Source organism: Vanessa atalanta, chromosome 8 (assembly GCF_905147765.1).
Source record: "Vanessa atalanta chromosome 8, ilVanAtal1.2, whole genome shotgun sequence".
NCBI classification, from domain to species: Eukaryota; Metazoa; Arthropoda; class Insecta; order Lepidoptera; family Nymphalidae; genus Vanessa; species Vanessa atalanta.
Window position 1 is genome coordinate 7,929,833 of NC_061878.1, and position 25,113 is coordinate 7,954,945.

Consider the following 25,113-nt stretch of genomic DNA (forward strand, 5'->3'; position numbering starts at 1 on the left):
GTGATTAACGGAGATGTTGCTAGATCGGGTGTTTCCACCATACCGCTCGGTCTAATTTTATACAGTAGACAATATTACAGACAGTAGATAATTTTGAATGGTACATATATAAGTATTTAAACCTTCAATGGTAATAAGATATGCGAGTCCTTAAGTCAAGTGCTGAGAAAGAAAGCCAGTACCACTTTTTAAAAAAAATAATGTACTTAAGTTGTGTTTTTAATTCATCTCGTGCTCGATGGTGAGAGAAAATATTTCACGTGTGTCGGATATAAGGGTATCCATGTATTCTTAGAGCAGCGTGGTAGAAAAGGCTCTACTCCTCAAAAACTAAGAAAGGAGTCCTTAGCCCAAGAGTGAAAAATTTACGGGATGTTCCTGTATTTATTGAACAATATAGATAATTATATTTTTTTTTTACAGAGATGATGTACTTTTCATGCAAATATTATACATATCGGTTATATTTATAGTGTGTTTGTAGAATTGCCGTGGAACAGGGTCAAGCGATAATGGGTATGGCGCGACGGCCGCCACGAGGATGAGGATGGCTAAGACATTAATTACAACTAAAAATTAATAAAACTCACTAACAATTAACTTTTTTTCTATCGTAATGTAACGTACTATACGTTAACATTTTATTATATAACTGTTTCCTCACCTAACCACATAAAGTAAATAAGAATTGTCATGACGTAAAAATTTTTATAGTATTAAAATCATTTCCCCATTTCATTACTAATATTTAATGGCAATATACATTTTTTAACTGGCAACAACAATCAGTAATTTTTCTGTTTCATGACTAATGTATGATATTATACATTTTTATACAAAATGTAAGAAAAACGACGAATTATCGCCATGCTTTTTTAACATGTACTTGTTGTACAGAATTAAATCGCTTATTAATATTATTAAAAACATAATTAACACGTAGTCATTGTTCGTTTACTTATAAATCATTCATGTGTTTTTCTCTTTTATTATCTTTTATTTATTTCACTGGCTAATCCTTTCCGCAATTCTAAATAAATAAATATTGGACAACATCACATACATTACTCTTATCACAATGTAAGCACTCGTAGCCAAAGCACTTGTGTTATGGAAACATCAGCAGTAACGACGGCACCACAAACACTCAGACCCAAGACAACATAGAACTACAACTAATGAACTTTTTCTACATCGACTCGGCCGGGAATCGAACCCGAGACCTCGGAGTGGTGACCCATGAAAATAGGTGTACACACTACTCGATCAAGGAGGTCGTCCGACCGACGAGATTCTCTTTAACTCCCTCTGACCCCAACCATATCTTATAATTATCTCTTATGAAACTCATCTTGTAATATGTCGCCAAAAACCGTGTCTATATCATGACCTTATTATTTTTACATATTATACAAAAAATCGCAGTCACTTCTCGCCCTCTGCACGCTTAGATCTTTTAAAATACGTAACGAATTTTGATGCGGTTCTCATCAGTAAATGAATTGATTGTGTGATTCAAGATGAAGGTTTATTTGTATATTGTAGTATAGAAAAGTCGAGAATTTCCACTTTAACAAGCCGAAAAAACAAATGAACAAACATTTTTTTTAAATGTTTGTTGTTCAATCTATAAGTTAGTATATTGACTCCTATTGACCCCGTGTGAAGCCGTTACGGGTAGCCAGTAAATAATAATATAAAATATTAGAACAGTAGCTATTTTCAATGTTGACTTGTTTATAATTTAAGAGACATTAATATATTTACATTGCAATAAAAATGTTTGCAAGCATAATAAGATTCAACGCCCTAATCATTCTAAATTCTTAAAACACATGAAGGACATTTCGGTCATTTGTTTAAAGGTTGTCAATACGTACGATATTACTAGGTACTTATAGCAATTTTAAGTTAGGGTTCCCAAAAGCTAAGTTTAACTAGGAAAGGTCCTTATAAGCCAAAGTCCTAACAATACTTGTCTTCTCTTGTTTGTTTATTACTTAAACATTTTTTATTTCTAGGCAAGACAATTATTCAATTCTGTAATGCAAAAAAATTCATGAATTATACTAATGATACTTATACAATTAAATGTTTAATCGGTTACATGATCTGTCCTAATTTTAAATATTTGTAGATGGATACCCTACTTAAATTACAACAATTATAATTTATAATATAGAACATACTAATCTTAATTTAAAAAAAAAAACGGTTGAACGAGTTAACTGAGAATGACGTCATATATTTTGTCTTAATACATGAATGTTACTTTAAAATGATATGGTAATATACGTTCTTTAGTATAGTATATCTGTTGTTCAGTTTTTATGACTTTTTTAATTTACGATGTTGAATCAAGGTCATAGCTGGCGTTCTAATCGCGGTTGATGCGTGTACTTTTAATTGCTTTTATCGTTTCATTTACCATTATGATACTGTTATTCAACGCGATGACATGTTCAAAGATGACGTGACTATATTTTTCTAAATATAATATTTATAGTCACAAAAAACCGACACAAAAAGAAACATCTCCAGGCTAAAAAATGAGTTGTCGTGGAACATTTTGATGGAACGAAGTTTCTCTCGCTATAATCTATAAAATAAAAGACACCAAAAATAAATTAACAACGTTTGAGAATAATTAAATAACAAGAAAGAAAATGGTTATGAAAACTCTGTGTGAATACATGGTGGTAGGGCTTTGCAAGCCCGTCGTGGTAGGTACCACCCACTCATCAGATATTCTACCGCCAAATAACAGTACTCTGCATTGTTGTGTTCCGGCTAGAAGGGTGAGTGAGCCAGTGTAATCACAGGCACAAGGGACATAACATCTTTGTTCCCAAGGTTGGTGGCGCATAGGTGATGTAAGGAATGGTTAATATTTCTTACAGCGCCTTTGTCAATGGGCGGTAGTGACCACTTACCATCAGGTGGCCCATATGCTTGTCCGCCAACCAATGCCATAAAAAAAAGAATTAAAACATTAATAAAAAATAAATTTAAAATATATTTTATAAAACTGTACATGATAGAAAGAGACAGAGAGAAAGAGGAAAAGGTCGGCTGGAGGGGGTAACACGTTTTCCTTGCGTGAAGATTTATGCCAATTCACTCTACTTCAAGCCGAGTAATAGAACTTCCGATTAAAATATATATGTATATATATATATATAAGTCTACTTTCAACACATCCATTATCCATATAAAACATTCTCTACCCAATATTATATATGTGGATGTTGTATAAGTTAGTGGCTGATTTTACTTTATATAAATATATATGTTACGCACAGGAAACTACATGTCAATTAAGTTATGCGGATCGTCTAACGATGAATGGATCGATCATCTTGGCGGATGACGTCCTCTCTCCTAGTACAAACTAGACTTATTATAGATGTAAGTAGGAATATTAATTATTCCCTGAAAATAGATATCAATAGTAGCTTTCATTAATGATAATTATCATAATTGAATCGTGCAGTATAACGTTTAAAAAGTTCTTATATCCATTCAAATAGACAGTCTATTGATATAAGATTAATCATATATTTGTATGTTTATTTATTTAAGAGTCTCCAACAAAATGTACACATTAAATATATATTCTTAATATTATTCAATGTAAAGCTTATAAGTCCTGTGATCCTTAAATATTAGGGGACCACACCATGCACTATTAATATACGAAAGATAAGTATTTTGTCTATGGTTACAAATATAGGTATTCTTAAATTTAATGAACAAATAACTTTATTTCAAAAAATCTGATTAAAATCCATTCTATTCATATTTTTATTAAAAAAAAACGTATGTTTAATTAATAGGATAAAAACGATATACGTGCGATCCGAGTATTTTGCTGACTAAAACTGGCTTTGTTTTTACGACTATTGCTATATATCCGTTTTTCCTTTGTATTTTTCATGTTCCAATTCCATTTTCACACAGATTAAAAACGTTGAAATGTATCCGAATGTTCCATGTCATACTTTTAACAATATGTCAGCGTCAATATATGATGTATCAGAGATGGTTTCAGTCTGTTTTCACGATGTTTGCCTAGAGAGAGGCAAATAGCGTGAATTACCTAGCTACTACGAAAGTAACTCTGTCTGTCTGTCTGTCGCTCTTTCAAGGCCAATCAACTGAATCGAATTTAATAAATTTTGGTTCGAATCAAGCTTGGACTAGAAAATAATGAATTAATTAATGACGGCGCAACAGTAGTAATAGTTTACGCATGATGGTACAATGGAGTTTTGTTTATTTTAAAAATCAAGAGTTCATCATGTATCGTCCTTGCTTAATAACATATTTATATTTTACACAATTTGAAGTTTCGTTGTCGTAGTTTGTTTTGTAAACACAACGGCGTTCAGAAGTTCAATTTCTTCTCAACAGCAAATTGTTTACCGAAAAATGAACTATTTGTAATTATTATTTGTAGTATTGTAGTAGTTGTTCCTTCTAGGTAGCTTAAATGCTTTTAAAATGTATTAAATTGCTTACACAGCCTTAAGATAGTTGTAGTAGTATCTTAATTATTGTCTGAAATTAAGACTACTCATATACCTACAAATATTTCACGTAATATGCAGCTTCCTACGAATTTCCTACGAAAATTATCGCACCGTTTATTTGATGCCTGGTTATAAGCAAATTATTTTTACCCGGTCGTAAATATCTACCAAAGGGCCCTAAATTCGTGGGTACCCATGGGCCCCACCATAGCTTGAGACGGCTCTGGTTATATGCTTGCTGACTATTCCGGCTAATTTCTGGCTGATAGGATAGATAGAACAAGTTTGAGGTAGTCACTACCGTAGATTTGATTGACACAATATGACGTAAATCGCGAATGCGCCACCGTCTTGGGCTTATATTAAGATGTTGTGTCTCATGTGCCAGTAATAACACTGGCTCACTCATCCTTCAAAACGGAATACAACGATACATTGCTGTTTGGCGGTAGAATATTCATACATTATCAGATATTTAAATTATTTATTGTTTTGTTTTATATTTAAGAGTAATCATTCAAATAAATATTATTATAAAAAAAACAAATTGTGGCTTTTAAATTAATTAGATTTAAACCAAATGTTTTTATTACCTATACAGTCAAAAACTATTTTGGTTACATAATTTATGGAGTATTTTATTGATAGGAGTTTTTTTTATGGATTTGTTAGGTTACTCTTGAAATAAATTATAAATGCCGGCTTGGATTTTTTAACATGTTAATAATAACAAATAATAATCAAATTCACTATCTATATACATTGTCAGAATATGCTCGAAATCGAATAATTATTATGTAAATAATAATATAAGTATAAATAAAATCACTTATATTAGATAACAGAGTTTTTACTTTTTTATGTTGATTCTTCGAAATCGTTAGCGATATATTAAGTATACTATAAAAATAAATGAATTTCAAATGATAATAAATTAATTTTTTATGAGTTTATTTGTATTATTAGTATATACTATAACGTGGGCTTATATTTGAGAAAAACGATTTTTTTATTCCAATTGTTTGTTGACGAAAATCGAACTATTATTATTAGACAGCAGGTTAAATATAAGCTTTTTATTAGGTTTAAATATAATAGAAAAATCTAGCAATACATTTGGTAATTTCCGACTGTCGCTTTTTAATGAATCCGACTCATATTTAGACAAGTGTACTCACAAGTGCACAGGTAGATTTATAATCTATTTCTTACTCCCGTAATCTAATGATTATATATATATAAATATATGTGTGTTAATCTGACACAAAGAAAGAGAGTATAAGATTTACGTACTTACCGAGACGAGGGAGTGAAAATACTATAAAACATTGGGATGCTACTGAGATTGTTCTAAGCATTCTCAGTAACAGCTCAGAAAAAGTCATGATTTTTTATTGGCCCGATTTGTAACGAGATGTAAGCCAATTAGATAAAGAGATTTCATATTTATAATATAACACCACAAATCTCTATAATATTCTCTCTCTATTTATCTGTAAAGGTTACATGTTAAGTCAAGACGTTTGATTGTGTTGATATATTTCTACGTGAACGAAATAGTGATAAACTGCTTGGGTATCATATTTTTACTAAAAAGATTCTCTCTTTCTTCAAATCTTATAATTCTTCTTCTTAATATCTTCTTAAAAATCTTCAACCTCTTATAAACCTATCATTATCAATATTAATAATTTCCGATTTTTACCAACTCTCCGTATATAGAAATGACGTTACAGCTGTTCTTTTTAAGTGAATATTTTCACATTCAGAACGAGTTATATCGCGTAATGGCTTCAATACGATTCAATTACAATGGCAAATGAGTAAAATGTTGCGCAAAATTGATCTTTGACATTATTCGAATTGATAAAAGATTTATATAATTTATGTTATAAATTTCACAACTACTTAAAATCACGTTGCTACGCTATCGTACAAAGAATACTACGGAATTAATTAAAACGTTATAATATATAATACTTATGTTGAATGTCGGAAACATTATAATTGATTCAAGGAAAATGTAACGAATATTTCGGCCTATAAATAATACACCTATGTACAAATTGCCTAACCATTTACATTCCTTGCTAGGAAATCGTTTATTATTTAACTTAAAGTTTTTATTTGGTTCAAAGATTCTATTTCCTATAGAAAGGTATTCCTATTAGTTATTCAGTTTGATATAGGTTACTATAACTATGTAGGTTTCCAGCATATGTTATATATTATACAAAATGGTCTAAATTAATGATTGAAAATGACCGATTCGGAATCGTTTTTGATTAAGAATAAAACATGACGTCACAAATAAACCGAGCAATAATAACCTGTTATTTTCGCATTAATTAACAAAATTATAAAAAGATGAAGTCCATATTATTAAAATTCCATAAGATTTAATTTTGGAACATTTAGTATTATTAGGAAAAAAAGAAAAGAAACAAGTGAACACGTTCTTTATATGTATTCTCATCTTGACGTTACTAATACATACATAATACATAATGCAAAAAAGTGTCATTATTAAACATCATTGGAATCACTAGAAAAATAAATAATAATCAATTAATTTTATCAGAATAAGGATACACAATAAAACATAGAGTTGATCGTATATAAATAATTAATTTTGATGCATTCATGTGATTAATATTTTATTTCCATTGTATAAGTATGTCATCATCATAATAAATTAATAATTGTAAACATCTGGATCGTAAATTAAATCATATCTTTGATTAAAGAAATTATTTACGTATCTTTCTTTTCAAAAATTTTGAATAGTTTGAAATTCATACTAACAGTATAAAGAACTTAGCTTTGTAAGTATATAATGTCTTCTAAACAAAAGGGGTAACTCTCTTTCGGGTATGAATTGTCGATTCGAAATTTATTCACAGTCGAAGCATGTGCGAGATTGTCGTATCAATTTCCCGATTTGCTTATACTGTAACTGGTATCGGTTCTCGTACCGGGTAAACGATTGACTCGGCTCAAGGCCGACAACCTATGTAGTCGGTTTTAGCGTGGGTAATCGGCCTAAGAGCTATGACAATATTCGCCATGTGCTCTAGCGATACGCGCGTACGCAAGCTTCGTTAGACATTGACAGAGATTGCGAACACATGACAGACAGTCATATACATTGTTCTCGTGACGTGAATGTGATGTGTTTTTGAATTAAAACCACAATGTAAATTAATGCTGATTGACTATTGTGTTCGATATTGAGGTAAATAAATAAATCTCGAAATGAAGTGACATAGTTTATTTATATGTATATATATTTTTATAGCTACTTAAATCTGCAAATAAAGTTATAACTATAACTTTATTTGCTTCCAATTGAACCATTAATAATAATTAATTCGTTGTAAACGTAAAAAATAATTTATATAAAATAAAATTATATTATTAATATTAAAAATTATTAAATTTAAATACCGACATTGTTTAGAATATAAAAACAAAATTTACTTATTAAAAATATGTAAGGATTTTGAAAAAAATTTAATACATCTTTGTGTATTTTTATAAAATAATTCAAAAATAAAAGTGTACAAGCCGGAGTCATGACTACGTTTAAAATAATTACTAATTAATTAGTATTTCGTATTAAATAAATATATTTTATATGTCATTAAAGCGGTTATGTACATTCCGCGAATGCGTTACAGTTATAAAAATAGCATTGATTGTTATTCTAAATGATAAAATATAATAACAACGGAATAAAAATACGCTACGTAAATATGTGATCCGAAAAAACACGTTCATTTTAATTGATATAAATTATGGTTTTTACAGCAGTGATAAATCGAATAAAAATTAGGTGCCAAGGAAAATTTTATAAGGAAACTTTATAAAGGTTTTTTATTATAATAAAAAAAATGGACGAAATGAATCAAGTGCAGGCGCATAATTTGCTAGGCCTGAAAACTCAGACACCAAAGAGGAAAGACAATGCTCTAACACGAACATTACGATCATGTAAGTACATATATATATCTTAATGTAAATAATATATTATTAAATGTTAAGAGGTCACCTCTATTTCAAGAAACATTAGACGTGCCTTGCAATGTCAATGTGCAGCCAACCGCGGGATTTTAACTGTTATGCCTCTACAATTACACTGGCTCACTGACCTTTCACACGGGAATACGTTTAAAAGCACTGTCGTTTAGCGTGGAATATTTACTTAGTGATACCTCACTTGGAACTACACATAAATAACTAATATGAATTAAATTAAATTCCATCTTGTATGTTTAAATAGCCCGTTATAAAACTTACATTTATAGGCTATACCTCGAGATTACCTAGAGGTAAAATCAACTCATAGTCTATTTAATATTAGATATACTAAATTGAAAAAAAAAACAAAAGTTTATGAACGCTTGAGTGCGGTAGGTATTATAAAATTAGTGAGTTCATGGTTGATAGCACACCTTGGGAATAAAGCGATTGCCTCCTGTCTATTTCTTTTTTGATATTGAATATTTGTAAATAATCAAAAATTGTAAAAAAAAAAAGAAACCCGCTGAGTTTATTTCGCCGGCTCTTCTCAGCTCATAGTATTTTCTTTTCGGAACTGATGTTAGTGTTTGGTTTTACAATCAATAAGTAAGTGTAATGCTTCTATATTGAATAAAGGAATTTGATTTGATTTGATACTTATTGAATTAAAATTAATAATATTTTATTATTAGTTATATATGTATAATGTATATGTATATGTATTCTTGCATAGTGAAATATGATTTGCAACAGTTGTTCACTATATCAATGATATGTTAGTTTATTATGTAGATAAACGAGTGATACACGCTTATTGGGCCACCTGGTGTTAAGCAATGACCTCGACTTTGGTAGGCATATGTCGATTTGTTGATTTCTTTCATATAAATATGTATTACTATGATTATAGAAATTTTGGCAATGAGTAATTCAAGTTAAACTTCAAGTTTAGAACTATATCTTGAAGTTAGTTTCCACTTGGTGTTGTCTCTCATAAAGTCCCAAGCTATCCTAGAATGATATAACATTTACATATATTAAGAACTTCTCAAATATATATATATCTACAGCGGTATATAGTTTACTTGGAATTGGTATAAATAAACCAATATGTTTGTATTATGATAAAACAATTTGTCATGTAAGATGTCATTATAGAGCTATTCTATAAGAACTAATTCGAACCTCACCGCAGACCACGGTCGTAAAATACACCACCACTGGAAGTCAATTTTTAAACTTCGTGAGTGAGATACGCGCGAGTTTCCACCTTATTATTCAAACGCACACTTTGAAAACTTAACAGTTTGACATTGTTTAACATCACGCAAAAACTATTACGAATCGATTCTGATAAAACGTTTTGTGTTTATAATCTTTTGATTAAATTTATCAGCTTATGTATTAACAAGCTGTGCTCATAATATAACTACTTATGAGTACGAGATTGATCCATCACAAGGACTTCGTTATAATCTATAATCAGCTCTGGCGAGAACCGAATATTCTATCTAGTAGAGGGATAATATTATTCAGTTGAATATGTATTATTGTTTCAGAAACAATATTTGTTATACATAATTAGTTCTATTTAGACTATGTATTTATATTTGTATCACAGAATTGCTGCGGCTGAGCGAATCGTATTGTATTCCGTTCATGATGAAATGTTAAAGTGTTTCGTTTGATATCCATATCAGTTAATGGCTGTGATAATTGAGCTATATAATTTATTTGTTATTTTAATGATATACTTATCGACTCTAGAGTTAGAATCTCGGGCCAGGCTAGTATCTTTTTAATATACAGTATACAGTTTTAGAAATCCGTCCCATGAATATAATAATATAATTAAAGCTGTTGGTTGCTTTATCTATCTCTGGTTGTGTCAGATTGTTATCCCAAAAATAATAAGAAAATAGATAGTTTACTAAATCTCACCTACGAAGATTACTAATCTCCCTTGAGAATGGTTGCCGTGCCAGATACCAGGAGAACATAATCCCGATGAATGTATACGTAAAATATAATATTTATGAGTAATCTATTTTATTTTATTACAAATCTTGTAGAACGAGCGTGCCTTATCACGTGGTTTTAGGTAAGAGTTTAGAGAAAATAAATCTAAAATTCTAGTATCAGTTATCCTAAATGTTCAACTAGGTTTATACAAAGGCATTGAAGTGAAAGATAAGTTATATAAATAACTACGCATGGAATTTTCTAGAAAATATAAACACAAGTATAAGACATTTATATCAATTTAAATTTCGAATGTCTAAATTTGATTTTTATTGCATTGGATAGACTATTTATTCAGAAGGAATTATATATCATAAAAACTAACATTACGATTCACGAGGAAACGCCTTGTACAAATATGTTAATGTAGTTTTTAAACAACTAGAATATTTATATTCTAAATAAAACTACTTAAAAATGAACAAAGTAATTCGTCTTATATTAATTATAATATGTATGTGTTGAGTTTTCAAGTTAAATGAATAATCTATCGAGACCTTGGCCTTTAACATTAGTGTTTAATAGCCTAATTACGACGCGAGGCAATGTGTCTAAAATGTAATAAAATCAAAACATTTATTCATTTCAAACTAGTTTAACTACCCGACGGTCGTTGCCCTGTAAAATTTTTAACTTTATACAAAAATTTCATACAAGAAGTATTATTAGTTCTTCCTAAATTTCCCATTTGCCGACTCATTTTTAATTTTTTTTTTGATTTTCTTACCAACGAATTGCGTTTGTTTTTTTAAATTTATTGTTGTATAAATTCATACAAAGTTACAAATGAAGTTTTTAATTTATAGGAATTAATTCTTAGGAATAAGAGAGAGAAGAAGTAACTATGCTAAATTTTAGTCATACTTATAGTTTCGGAGATCTCGTGATAATTCAAGAGGTTCAAGTCAAAGTACTCAAGGTACTCAGATCAATGGCCGACGCTTAAATTGTTAACAAAAACAAGAATACAATTATGAGTACCATATAATTATGTGGTTTACGCACATTTTTTCCCATTTATACTAAACTAGTTTTCTCCTACAGCTACGCTTGCGTGGCTTCATTATAGGATTTAGGTATAAAAAAGTAGCCTACGTCCTTTCTTGGGAATCAAGTTTGCTTCATACCAAATTTTCGCCTATTCATTCCTTAAAGGTCAGCAACGCACGTGTAACCCCCATTGTTGCAGCAGGGCGGTGCTGCTCGTTTGCCGCCTATTCCATAAAAAAACATTAAATTTGATTCAACGGCTTCGCCATGAATGAGTAACAGACAGACAGTTACTTTCGCATTTATAATGTTAGAATAGATAAGATAGAATGTTCGATTACCTACATAAATAACATGATTATATATAGCATAAATATAACATATTCTTCAACATACATCGGTTTTTGTGTGAGATAACCTTTTATTTGTCTGTCGTAAAGCAGAGATAAAAAATAAGTAGCAGTAGAATAGAAGCGAACTATTCGATATTGTACACCCAGACATTTTTCATTGGCTAATAAAACTCAAGTTACCTTGTTTTATAGAACTGATCAAACTCTTCGATATCTTGGAGCCCTATTCATTGGATAATAAAATTGAACGTGCCTATCTTTACTCATTTGGGATTTTTTATATTATGTATGTAGGCGGTAAATGGGCCACCTAATGGGAAATAGTCAGCAACCTTGAAAACTTGATGTTATGTCTCATGCGCCTGTACACCGGCTCACTCACAATTAAAACTGGAACACAACAATACTAAGTACTGTCGTTTGCCAGTAGAATATATGACGAGTGAGTGGTACCTACCCAGACTTGCACTAAGCCCTACCACTAAGTACTTTCTATAATTCATATTATATATATTAAAAATTATATTTAAATAAATGTAAGGTATCTTATGATAATAAATAAACAAAAACACTATCTGTTAGGATCTTAATATGAAACTATTTAATTTCGAGTTAAAGTCTCGGTTCACAGAAATAAAAGAAGTTGAGTAGTTGGAGTTGTTATAATCTCGTGGCTCGAAAAATACGTAAATCTAACGCTCGATCTCCCTTCAGTTCAGTCGGATAACGTCGCATTGAATTATGAGATTGGCAGAATAGAGAGAGCAAATATGTTTGGGCACATACTTTTTTTATATATATAAGATTATTTCTAGTATTCTTTTTATTAGGACGACACAGTTAATGAAACACGATTGAGTTTCTCTGTAAAAAGAGATTTATTTGTTTAATTTTACAATAAGAAAGAATAAAATAAAATTTTGTATTTACCTACGCATTTTTTACAAAAATAATATTTACACACCTGTAAAAAGAGAAACGACATTTAATGTTTATTTACTAATAACGTTTGTTCCTAAATCACAAGATTTTCTTTACATATGTATATCTATCGTTGAAGAGCGTTTGTGTGCTAAAGGATATTACAACACTAACGACTTCTTAGTTGATTGCACACCTTGGGAATGAGACGATCGCCTCCAGGCTGTTTCAAATAAAGAAAATATGTTTATTTTTATTGTACATGAAATCAATACTTGTTAAAATGAAATTATAATCAAATCAAAAATATATATCCCGCTGAGTTTCTTTCGCCGGTTCTTCTCAGGTCCGAGGTGTTAATTTCCGAACGGGTCGTAGTTTTTAGACTATCAATAAGCAAGCGTAACACTTCCATATGGAATAAAGATTTTTGAATTTTACTCTGACTTTCATTGATAGCTATAAGAAAATTATTATATTTATCGTTATATTGTCAGCTGTTTGTTGTAAGTTTTGTAATATTGTTTAGTATCGAGATGAAAATGTGCCATGTTTGTACGATATGTTTAGATAAGGTGATATGAGTTGCAAACGGACGTTCGCGGCTCAAATCAAAGGCTTATCAATATTTTAATAACCTTATCAAGATATTATATAAAGGAAGAAGGTTTTTCTTACGATAAATATTACTAGCAATTACTGTATGAGAGTTCATAAAATCGATTCGATTCCAATGTCTTGTAACAAATTTAGTGAATATTTGTGTAAATACCCAATTTAAGAATACAATGTATTTACATTTATTGTAAACACAATGAACTCCATGTGTTATTTACTTTTGAAATAATACTATTTGTTTGTTTGTAGTTTTACAATTTAATGCGAAAATCGATCGTTAACTTCCTTAAATACATACACATGGACACAAACTAACAAATCTATTTATTTCAACATTAAATGAAAAATCGTTTGGAACACGAAAAGTCCAAATATTTTAATATAATATACCAATCTTTATCCTAGTAAAGACTAGTAATAATAATAGTACTAGAAAAAATAAAAAACGATTACCTACATAATAGAAAATTTTAAGTCAGTACAGCTAATCATTGGTTAGAGAGGGAGAGACAATCAATACATTATATGTTTCTTCTCTGTCTACTGAGGAGTTTTATTACTTATTTGACATACATAACTGGTTACAGTCAGTAAAAGCAATATATTATTATTTATTATACAAAAGGCTAGACTATAATAGTATATATAATAACACATTCGAAGTAGATATTAGTTAAATTTAATTTAATAAATATTATAAATAAAATAAAAAATTACGATTGCGCCAGTCATTCAGAAAACAAAAAATACTACATTGTAGTATAGTTTAAGTATTTAGTAAAATATTGCTTTCATGTCCTTAAACCTTAACAATTTAGTTCGTATGTCTGATAGATGGAAAAAATAAAATGTCTTTAATGTTATTATTTTATTTATTATAAAAAAAATCGAATAAGGTAGAAAAAATATATGTTAGATAGTGATTATGGAATGGAATTTCAACCACCGGACAATCACTAATCTTATTAAAACTACAAAACCAACTTCGTACGGGTAAAGCGGTCTATTTAATACTAAGCATTAGCGTATAAGTAAATATAATATCTTAACATTACTTAACTGAATTGAATAAAAATAAATTCAATTAAACTATTACTTATCGTTTTCCCAAAAGTTACTCGGAAATAATAGCATATTTGCAATAAACAATACAATATATATCTATGTTGCTTGAAACGTTCTTCAACGAAACTCTTATACGAAACTCAGATTTGACAGCATTCGTTTGGTATACGTCCGGTCCGACAGTTTTCTTATCGACGTTGATGTTATAACCTATCTCACAGTATACCTAACAACACACATACAATTTAATGTCTACCTACAAACTATCAGTAGTTTTTGCGTCATTCAATAAATAATACACAAAAACAAATCTTGATATTTTATAATATTAGTTTTTATAAATAGCAACACTTTAAAGTAACGACTTTGTTAAACTAATAGTTTGTCAAATTATTTTATAATTAATAAGAAAAATGTGTATAATAATTTTCAGGTTGCTTTATACCACAGCGTTATATTCTGGGAGTGATGGGTCTCCTTGGTGTATGCAATGCGTATACAATGAGAGTATGTCTTAATTTAGCAATAACACAAATGGTAAATCGAACGAAGAATGGAATGGAACACTTTGACCCGAACGCCTGCCCTAATGACGAGGAAATTGGCGGAAATGCAACAACTATTCTTCGACCAGTAAGCGATAACTTTGTTTTAAACAAAGTGTACAATTTTATTAAAGACATATTTTGATTGCACCGTTTTAACAGAGTACTCTTTTTAGAAACAACTATTCATATTTACTTAGTACCTTAACGCTTTATTTGAATTTCTGATGGACAAACTGTCTGCAAGTTCCAATATAAGCTTCTAAATAAAACAGTGTAAATTTAATAAAATTCAAACGTCAAGTCGCTATTTATACCACTTTTATTACTTCGCAGTACGCAACATTTGACTGGGATGAGAAAACGCAAGGATTAATCCTGAGCGGGTTCTACTATGGATATGCGGCTACTCAAGTACCTGGAGGTTATTTGGCTGAAAAATTCGGAGGCAAATGGACCCTGGGAATCGGTCTACTTAGCACTGCTCTCTTCACATTCCTAACGCCAATCGTCATTAGAGCAGGGGGAGCTACTTGGCTCTTTATTCTACGCGTTCTTCAAGGAATGGGAGAGGTATCTTAGATTTTAGATATTGAAAAATCCTCTTACCATATTATATAACAATTTACTTTGCTAAATTAAAAAAATATATATTGTTCTATATATAATACATATTTACATTTACAGGGTCCAACGATGCCAGCTCTCATGATAATGTTGGCGAGATGGGTACCACCACATGAAAGGTCCTTCCAAGGCGCGTTAGTGTTTGGTGGAGCTCAAATAGGAAATATTTTCGGGTCTTTTATGTCTGGAGTTCTATTATCCGATGGTAGAGACTGGGCGTACGTATTTTATTTCTTTGGTGGATTCGGCCTTTTGTGGTTTACATTGTGGGTAAGTTTTACAAATGCGGTTTCTTTTCATTCGAAATGTATTCATACTTGAATAAATAATAAATATTTAAATTTATCCTGTGTACCGCAAGTGGATAATGAAAATTGTGTATGCCTTATTGCTGAGATAAGCCTTCCCGAATTACTAAATATACAAATATTATATATATTTCAAACCGAAGAAATACTTGCCTCCGATTTATTTTTGTTCCATTATTTTCTTGTGATATTTTCACTCGCTGATAAACATACTAGCGACTTGCAAAATTCAGTGAATCTTGGCTTGAACCAGCTTGATTTAAAACTTACTAAGCTACCTCCGTTCTAAAGTTAATAAATAATAATGCTTTATTCAGCAATATTAAAGCTAAAATGTTACATCTATCCACAGATTATATTTGTACCTATTTATGAACTATGATAATAAACCTAAATTACACATATATATGTATATATGTAGAGCACAGTAAGCATTAATTAATAATAACAAATTTAATTTTTAGAGTCTTCTGTGCTACAGTACACCAAATACTCATCCCTATATATCGAAAAAGGAACTGAACTATTTAAACAAAAATGTCACGACTGCAGAAAATAGTACAACAAAGGACCCTGTGCCTTGGAAAGGAATATTGAGATCGGCTTCAGTATGGGCGCTTGTGTTTGCCGCTGTAAGATATGTTATTTTTTTTTGTCATGGAAAAATTTACACTGAAATGCGATTGTTTTTATTTTTTTATTATCGTACTTTAGTGTTGATTAAATATGACGCATATTACACAACTTGTAGCAATATTATGAATGTGGTTTATTTATTTATTATATTTATTTATTGCAAGAGCCGAGATGGCCCAGTGGTAAGAACGCGTGCATCTTAACCGATGATTTCGGGTTCAAACCCAGGCATGCACCACTGAAATTTCATGTGCTTAATTTATGTTTATAATTCATTTCGTGCTCGGCGGTGAAGGAAAACATCGTGAGGAAACCTGCATGTGTCTAATTTCAACGAAATTCAGCCACATGTGTATTCCGCCAACCCGCATTGGAGCAGCGTGGTGGAATATGCTCCAAACCTTCGCCTCAAAGGGAGAGGAGGCCTTTATCCCAGCAGTGGGACATTTACGGGCTGCTAATTGCAAACCAATATTTAAAACTAAATTTGACATTTGGATTATCAAACAGTACATGAGGTGAAACAGGTTTAGTATTTATTAAATACGAGATGAACTCGTGGCTTTACCCGTGCGAATTTTATAAAACTTTATACTACATTAGCCAACATTGGTTCGAAATACAAAAATCTTATTTTAGTTGATGAAAAGTTAAAATATTATTCGTTTTATATTCTTTACTTATAATAAAATCATTAATTTCCCCAAATAAATTTCCAACTCTTGATTCATGCCAAGGGTCTATTTCTGCAATAAAAACTAACCTATGTTTTATTACAGAAATAGTGAAACTATCACCATACCATATTTTCCATCTAAATCGGTTCAGTGGTTTATGCGTGAAGAGGTAACAGACAGAGTTACTTTCGCATTTATAATATTAGTGGGGACATAATTCGAAAATTTATACATAATATGTATGTAAGACTGATTAGAGCTTAGTACTTATTGAGATTAACTTAACTTGCGAAACTAACGAAATAAAAACAGAATAATGATATGTTATTTTGTTTTTCACCGCATTTTATCTTCAAAATGTATGTTTAATAAAACATTGTAATACGTGTAGTTGGGTTACGTTTCATGTCTAATATAATATTCATACCGAAATAAACGAAAAGTCGGACATCTTAGTAAATTCCATCACATACGAATAGTAGTAGTTAGTAATGCAAAAGTGTTCTTAATTTTAAAGATCAAACAATTTCGAGTTCTATTTTAAAGCATTTAAGTATATTTTGCTTTGTTTGTATAAAACACGTACACTTAAGGTGTGGTACAGGATTTAATACGGCTGTATTTTGCTTTGGAATGGCTTTAGTTATACAATATCCACGCTTGTACGTTTGTTTTAGCCTTTACAGAACTCTACAGTGCAAAAGTTTTGTATGCTCGAAGCTCGTTGAACTTAGCATTGTAATTTTACATATTTCGCTTATTTGCTTGCGGCCATGTTTAGCCCTGTGCACAGTTGTTAGAGCAAGTGAAATAAATTGAAAATAAGAACATGTTTAGTAATTTTAGTGTATTGCCTTGAATACGTTTAACTTTATGTTAATGTTTAGAATATTAAATTAGTTTGATTATTTTCTTTATTATATATTTTAAATTATAGAAATATTTTTATTAATTAATAATAATATGTCCATAAATTACAAAGTACATAGCTGGACTTAACTCTATACGTAGTCTCATACATTTATTATTTTAGTATTATACCGAAATGAGTCCTCTTAGTAATGTTCAAATTTCGATAAATTTTAGTTCAGTAATATTCTTGAAAACTTAACTGTCTCTTTGTCTACTGGCTAGCTCATGATGTTACAGATATGGAAGTCTTGGGTTCGAGCCGATAAATACTTACTAGGTTTTTCTGAAAAAAAAAAAAAAAATCTCAGTAACAACCCGAAGTTCGAATGTTCGCCTTGGGTCCTGCGACTTCTGCGCCATGCTCTCCGGTGTTGGCGAATTATCGTTTCGTCGGTTTATGAGAGTGATAGAATAGGGAGCGCTACTGTGTTTGCGCACACACTCGAGTACTTTGATATCTCCTGATTAAATTAGTAAAATTTTCATAATATCAATCAAGTATGGATGCGCCTGATATTAGGGAGACTCGATACTCTTAAAACTTACAACCACTTGATTTTTATTTTTTAATTTTTTATTAATACGAATGGATTAAATGTAGTTTTATTAACGTATATCCTTTAAAAGACAATAATTATAGGCAGAGTCGCTATATAGGAGGGAAGCGAAATTAACGAAACTGATCACACCGCTAGATAATCGCCTTGAAATAGTCATTACCTATTTAGAAGACATCCTGTATTTATAGGGCCTTATTATGTATTCTAAAAGTGTTTCACACAAGCCTTTACATTCAGAGACTAGGAGTTTATTTTGTTGTTAATTCGCCGGCTTATTACGGGTATTACGTAATGATTTTTATAGCTCGCTTACGATGAGAGACCTTGGCTTGTACATTGTATGCACATTAATTGCACGATGTAACTTGAAAAGCCTAGGGTTTTGAACTAACCATATAATGAATACTGGTTTGAACCGGATATTTTTTGTATAGATTTTTCGCTTATTTTTATTTAATATTAAATATACATAATACATAGTTTATTTGTCAACCAATGACAAGTTTCATAAGAAATAATTCCATTTAACATAAAGAAATAATTCCAAAATTGAGTCCTTTTTATTTTATTACCGCGTTACGATGACGTAAGAACAAAAATATCTATAAAAGAAAATGACTTTGAAAAACGGTTGGAAAAATATACATTCATATATTCTTTACCAGAGTTCAATAAAACGTTAAGCGAGCAAAAGAACGAAGCAATTTACATAATACACGCTCGGTTTTCTCAATACAGTGTATGCTGTAGGATATTCACCTTGTCACAAATATATTTAGAATTCGTGGGAGATAAAAAGTACAATTAACTAGGCTCTAATTGAATTTTCTTAAAGGTTTTAAATGTATCGATGATAGAGACAATTCAGATCCCGGGATTGTTAATAAAAGTCATTGGATTATTCCGCCGATAAATTCTCGATAGCTGCTCGGATTTAAGAAGGTTGAAGTAATATAGTGTCTACTCTGAAGCTGTTAGCTCTGCACCTGATCTCTTCGGCCAAGCAGTGTTTTCGTCCGATTTACCTTTTAGAGTTGTAGTACTAGAATGAGGGAATTGATATTCCAGCTGTGTTTCACACACACACTTGTGTACGATGTCGATATATGAGACCAGTCCGTGAGACTCGCATTATTTTGCTTGTCCAAGTCTTTAAAAGTGAACCAATTTTATTTATTTATTTTCGGGAAACAGTACAATAGAACAGTAATATGAAAAACCAATAAAATAATACATAAACCAATCAAGTTTCCACTGATATCTATTACAAATTAGAAGCAGGAAGTAATAAGGACTAGATTAGTTATTTAAAGATATAAAAAAAAAATTACAAAAACAAAAGTCAATTAATATTAGTAATTAAAAAAATTAAAACATAAAAAAAAATATTAACATTCATTGATTTAACAATTAATTGATGTTCTTTTTAAAACTTAAGAGGGTACATGAAAATATATCTATAGTACAATTTTTTTTATTATTTATGTTACACGACCGATAGATAAAGTTTTTATATATTTAACTCGCATGTGATTTGTTCTTAGAACCGAATAGAAAATAAATGCTTCGTTACTAAGAAACCATTATAATAATTATCACTTACCGGCACAGTTTTATGATATATCAAGGGAAATTATTTGGCAGTCTTGTGATACCACAGGGGTTTTAAAACTGCTAATGCTCTATTGACAACGGTATTAATACGGTTGATAGATTGATGGATGTTTCCCCTAAGCATCGTTTACGGTATGCACGAGCTTGGGTGGGCTGGCTCTATTCTACTGGAAAATACACAGCTTAAAGCTTGCTTAATTAAGTTATATGTATCTTCTTGTACAAAATTTATGTTTTTGATAGTTTTTTTTTTAGTTAGGCAACACAGTATAAAAATCTTATAATACATTTATATAATACTTATAATACATTTTTATATTTTGCCTATGTATATGATCGATGGTGACCACCTACCATCAGGTAAATGCAAGTCCACCTAAACTTAGCAGCTACAAAATTATGTGTTTATAAAATAGTATAAATTCTTATAAATACGACATGCATATATATGTATAAGAGATCTGTATGTGTGTATATTTGATGTCTGTTATACCTACCTTTGACTTTTGTAATAGAGCGAGATAAAAAATCAACTATTTTTCTCAGCGATATTGATATTAAAGTCTGGAACATTTTGGCAGCCAAGTAATTGAAATCATAAATCAAAAATATCGAATATATTTTCAACTAGATAGCTTCAATAAATTGCAGTCACATATACTATATATTATAACTGTATGAGAATGATTTCGTAACTTGAAATACTATTTCATTTTATTAAAATTTCTATTCGTAAGCCATTTCTACCTGATAGCCATAACGTCAAATAATTTAAGGAAACTGTGGAAAATGCCTTTTCTACTGGAACAAGAACAAGGCTTGTAGCCTATTCCATACTTTGCAGAGTAAATATTATCCCACATTTAAACGCTTATTCAAAACAATTTATCTAAACGTGGAAAGCCATATGAATAACAAAGACGTGAAAACTCCTTGGTTGAAATTAAACCCGGGATTTAATCTTTGCTTGTTTCTATTGACGATGGTGATTATGTTCTCCTGGTAAATTTGACGGCTGTTAAATTTGTATTAAAAAATTACCTATCGACAATAAAATACTCTGTGACATTCATAAATAATGTTTCCGAATATAGAACTTTTAAAATATTTATAAATTATTCATAGACACATCAGAAACTAATAAATTACATTAAAATCAATATTAGAAATCGACTCTGAGGTGTTTAAGGCTGTATAACATAAATTTATAGCACCAAAACTTCGTGGGTTCGTTTGTGAAATTTATTAGTTATATAAACATTTCAGGTTGGTCACGACTGGGGATACTATACAATGGTGACAGATTTACCGAAGTACTCCCACGATGTTCTCAAATTCAATATTGCAACAACGGGTACCCTCACCGCGCTACCTTATATAGCGATGTGGGTATCTTCTTTCCTCTTCGGGTTCGTTTGTGACCTTTGCATCAAGAAAGGATGGCATACGATTAAAACTGGAAGGATCATTCATACTACTATAGGTTAGTTATTTAAAAATATATTTTAATAATTGCACCTGCGTACTGTACTTTACTGACCTTATGCTTGCAGTAATATCGAATTATTATTCGAATAGAATAAATAATTAAAAATATGCTTTATTAATCGCCATGCACTGGTGGTAGGGATTTGTGCAAGCTCGCCTGAATACCTGGTGGGTACCAGGTATCAACGTCTTTGTTTTTATATTACCATCGAACAGCGATTATTTTTCAATAATCCAAAGCAATAAACTGACTAGGTCTATAAACTATTTCTTTTTTAATGGCAAATGTATTAAAGTCGTCCGCCAGGACAGCTTTTTCGCGCCTATCTCGGAAACTCCTGTTTTAATTTTGTTTTGTCATTAAACACTTCGTTTTACGATGAAGGCATAAGTATACGAAGTGTGGGCTATTCGTTTAGATAAGTTATATCAAAATAACGAATCTACAATGCATTACGAAAGTAGATTTTTTTTTTAAGTCCCAATATACGTACATATGTGAAAGTTAGTCTTCGTATTGTAAATATTAAAACAAATTTTATTTTATGTAATCGAAATTTAAATATTTAATTATTTCAGCCGCGACTGGACCCGCAATTTGTATTATCTTAGCGTCCTACGCCGGATGCGACCGAGTCGCTGCAATGGTTTATTTCATTCTATCTATGGCTCTCATGGGAGGATTTTACAGTGGAATGAAGGTAATAATGTGATTGTGTGTATATAATGTATGTCCGGACTGACCCAAAAACTGTTAAATATAAATTGCCAATAGATTACTAAAATGTCTCCTGTATATAACATTTATTTCATTGAAAAAACTGAGTAAGTGTATAATATCATGTATAATCTCAAAAGTAGGAGCTACTGATATCTCAACTTATTATGATGCTGACTATACATATTTAAACCTCACATTACACCTTACGTCCTCCCCACCTCTCGTAATCGAACAAAGCCACGGCGAGAAATTAGTTATTAATAAGTGTAATATCTGCGTAGGTGAACGCGTTGGATCTTGCGCCGAATTATGCCGGTTCGCTCACATCGCTCGTTAATACAACATCTACCTTCGCTGGAATTGTGACACCGTACCTTATTGGGTTATTGACACCTGACGTAAGCATCACATCTATATTTAGATCGTCTTCTAATGATAGCGTTGGAGGAAAGTTATATTGCGATTCTTGATTTGAATTTTATTGTCTGTAAAATAAAATGCTAACGATATATTGTTTATAATTTTTGTATCTTGTAATAAGATTTTTTAGCTTGTTAGCGCTGATAATTTTTCACATAATGAGTAAATGTTGCCTTTAAGTTAAAAATATAGCATTCAGTTTATTGGCATAATAATCAATATTCTTGTTAAAAAACAAAAAGTAACAAAAAAATGTATTGAATTTTGCTTATTAATATTTATGCTAAAAGTTTTATAATTAAACAATTGCGAACACTTTTTTTACAGTCAACTCTGGTACAATGGCGTGTAGCATTCTGGGTGTGCTTCGCGGTACTCGTGGGAACAAACGTGGTTTATTGTATCTGGGCAGACGGTGAACAACAATGGTGGGATGACGTCCGTAAATTCGGCTATCCACAGGGCTGGAAACATGGACCCCTCATACCTGACGAGCCTGAACAGCCTGAGTCCGTGAGATTGTCTAGTAAAAAGGCTACCGATGACGCGTTTTAGTCCTGAAGACTTATAGTGCCACTGACATATCATAGTTATTTTATTACCTAATATTTTATAAGAACAACCATCTATAGATGCTTTTATTGTACATTATTGACTGATATCATTTTTATCTGAAGATGATAAAGTATGAGAAAGAAGAAATTCTTAACACTAGGTTTTTCAGATTTTTGGTAGCAAAAAAATTTATCAAATTGATATTGTCGATGATACCACCGATGTTATGAATGATGAATAAATTTTTTAATTGTTATAATATTGTTAAATCAATAATACATATAAAAGCAGTACAAATAGCAATTAAGTTGAATTAGTATTTGCTAGTCAGGATTTCATTGATAATAATAAAGTGTTAAAATATTCGACATTTTTTTGACAACTCTAGCAGTTGATAATGTCACATAGCTGTTAACGTTGATCAAAAATGTTTGCACGTAAACTGATCTTCGTATTGTTGTTTAAACTTTATAAGTTTTTTAGCATCACTTCACTATATTCGTGCATTGTGCTTTTCATTAAACATTCCAAGATATTTATGTCGTCTGATTGGAAACAAAATATTGTAACTATTTTATTCGTATCGAACTCAGTTTTGGTTTTAGACAATGATTAATTTTTTTGGTCAATTTGAATTATTACGTTTAATGGCCTTTCGAAAACGCAAGTTTGGTTAGATGCGCAATGTATGATGAGTCTTAAATACTCCTAGAGTACAATGTAAAGATACCAACTGGAAAAACATGTACCTATATAGTGTTAAAAAAACATTATTGGATTTAAAAAAAATTGTAATACTCGCTAAAATATACAAAATATGATAGAATAAATAGTTTTATTTATTATTACGATATTTTTCAATACTATAAATAAAAAAAGAGATATGTGTGCTTATGTGGCGTTAATAAAAATAGTTTATAATTACATGCAATTAATTAATTACAATATAATAATAATAATATACTGAAAAAAAATATTATTAAGATATAGGTAATTTCTTAATTTTTTTACGTTTTAAAATTCACAATATAAATTTGTAATAATATAAATAGTCTAAATTTTAAAGTAAGATAAGATGTAAAGTTGTCTATTTAATTGGTGGTCAATAACTTCATTATGTAGTTTTCATGTCTCACTTAAAATATTAAGAACATTTAATAGCAAGAGGCTTATTCCTATTTTCGAATCTTGGAGCTTAATGATTCACTCTACTGCATCTTGTATTTGTACAATGTCTACCTTAAATATTAAACTTAAATAAATAAACTATAATATTAATAGTTAAAATTATTATCAGTCTTAAAACATATATAAATGACTCGCTGCCTAATTAAACAATTGATTACACAGATGATAAAGATATCGGTGAAATCTTACAACGATGAAATATTTTTTCTTCAGTCTATTCGTTCTGTTCGAAAGATAAAGTTTCAATTCAATTTAATGAAATCGTTATATAGCGAATGAACTTTGAGTATTTGTATAGTGGTGTCTACTAAAAGGATAATACGTATGATATAAAAAAT

The 25,113-nt window shown here is 30.4% G+C and overlaps 1 protein-coding gene across 1 annotated transcript; it reads left to right on the forward strand.

Moving 5' to 3' along the window:
• Positions 1-7,586: 7,586 nt before the first annotated feature.
• Positions 7,587-24,393, forward strand: LOC125065870 (putative inorganic phosphate cotransporter). The gene is made up of 10 exons (XM_047673718.1): positions 7,587-7,767; positions 8,343-8,525; positions 14,958-15,157; positions 15,406-15,642; positions 15,757-15,966; positions 16,469-16,636; positions 21,670-21,886; positions 22,471-22,592; positions 22,894-23,010; positions 23,360-24,393. Exons 2-10 carry the CDS (start codon positions 8,426-8,428, stop codon positions 23,585-23,587), a joined length of 1,599 nt encoding a protein of 532 aa, XP_047529674.1. The 5' UTR covers positions 7,587-7,767; positions 8,343-8,425; the 3' UTR covers positions 23,588-24,393.
• The last annotated feature ends 720 nt before the right edge of the window (positions 24,394-25,113 follow it).

What these genes read in the sequence shown, in the direction of transcription:
- LOC125065870 (XM_047673718.1), top strand. Translation starts at nt 8,426, where the DNA reads ATGGACGAAATGAATCAAGTGCAGGCGCATAATTTGCTAGGCCTGAAA. An exon ending in CAACAACTATTCTTCGACCA is followed by an intron (nt 15,158 to 15,405) that starts GTAAGCGATAAC and finishes ATTACTTCGCAG; the next exon opens with TACGCAACATTTGACTGGGA. An exon ending in GATTTTACAGTGGAATGAAG is followed by an intron (nt 22,593 to 22,893) that starts GTAATAATGTGA and finishes ATATCTGCGTAG; the next exon opens with GTGAACGCGTTGGATCTTGC.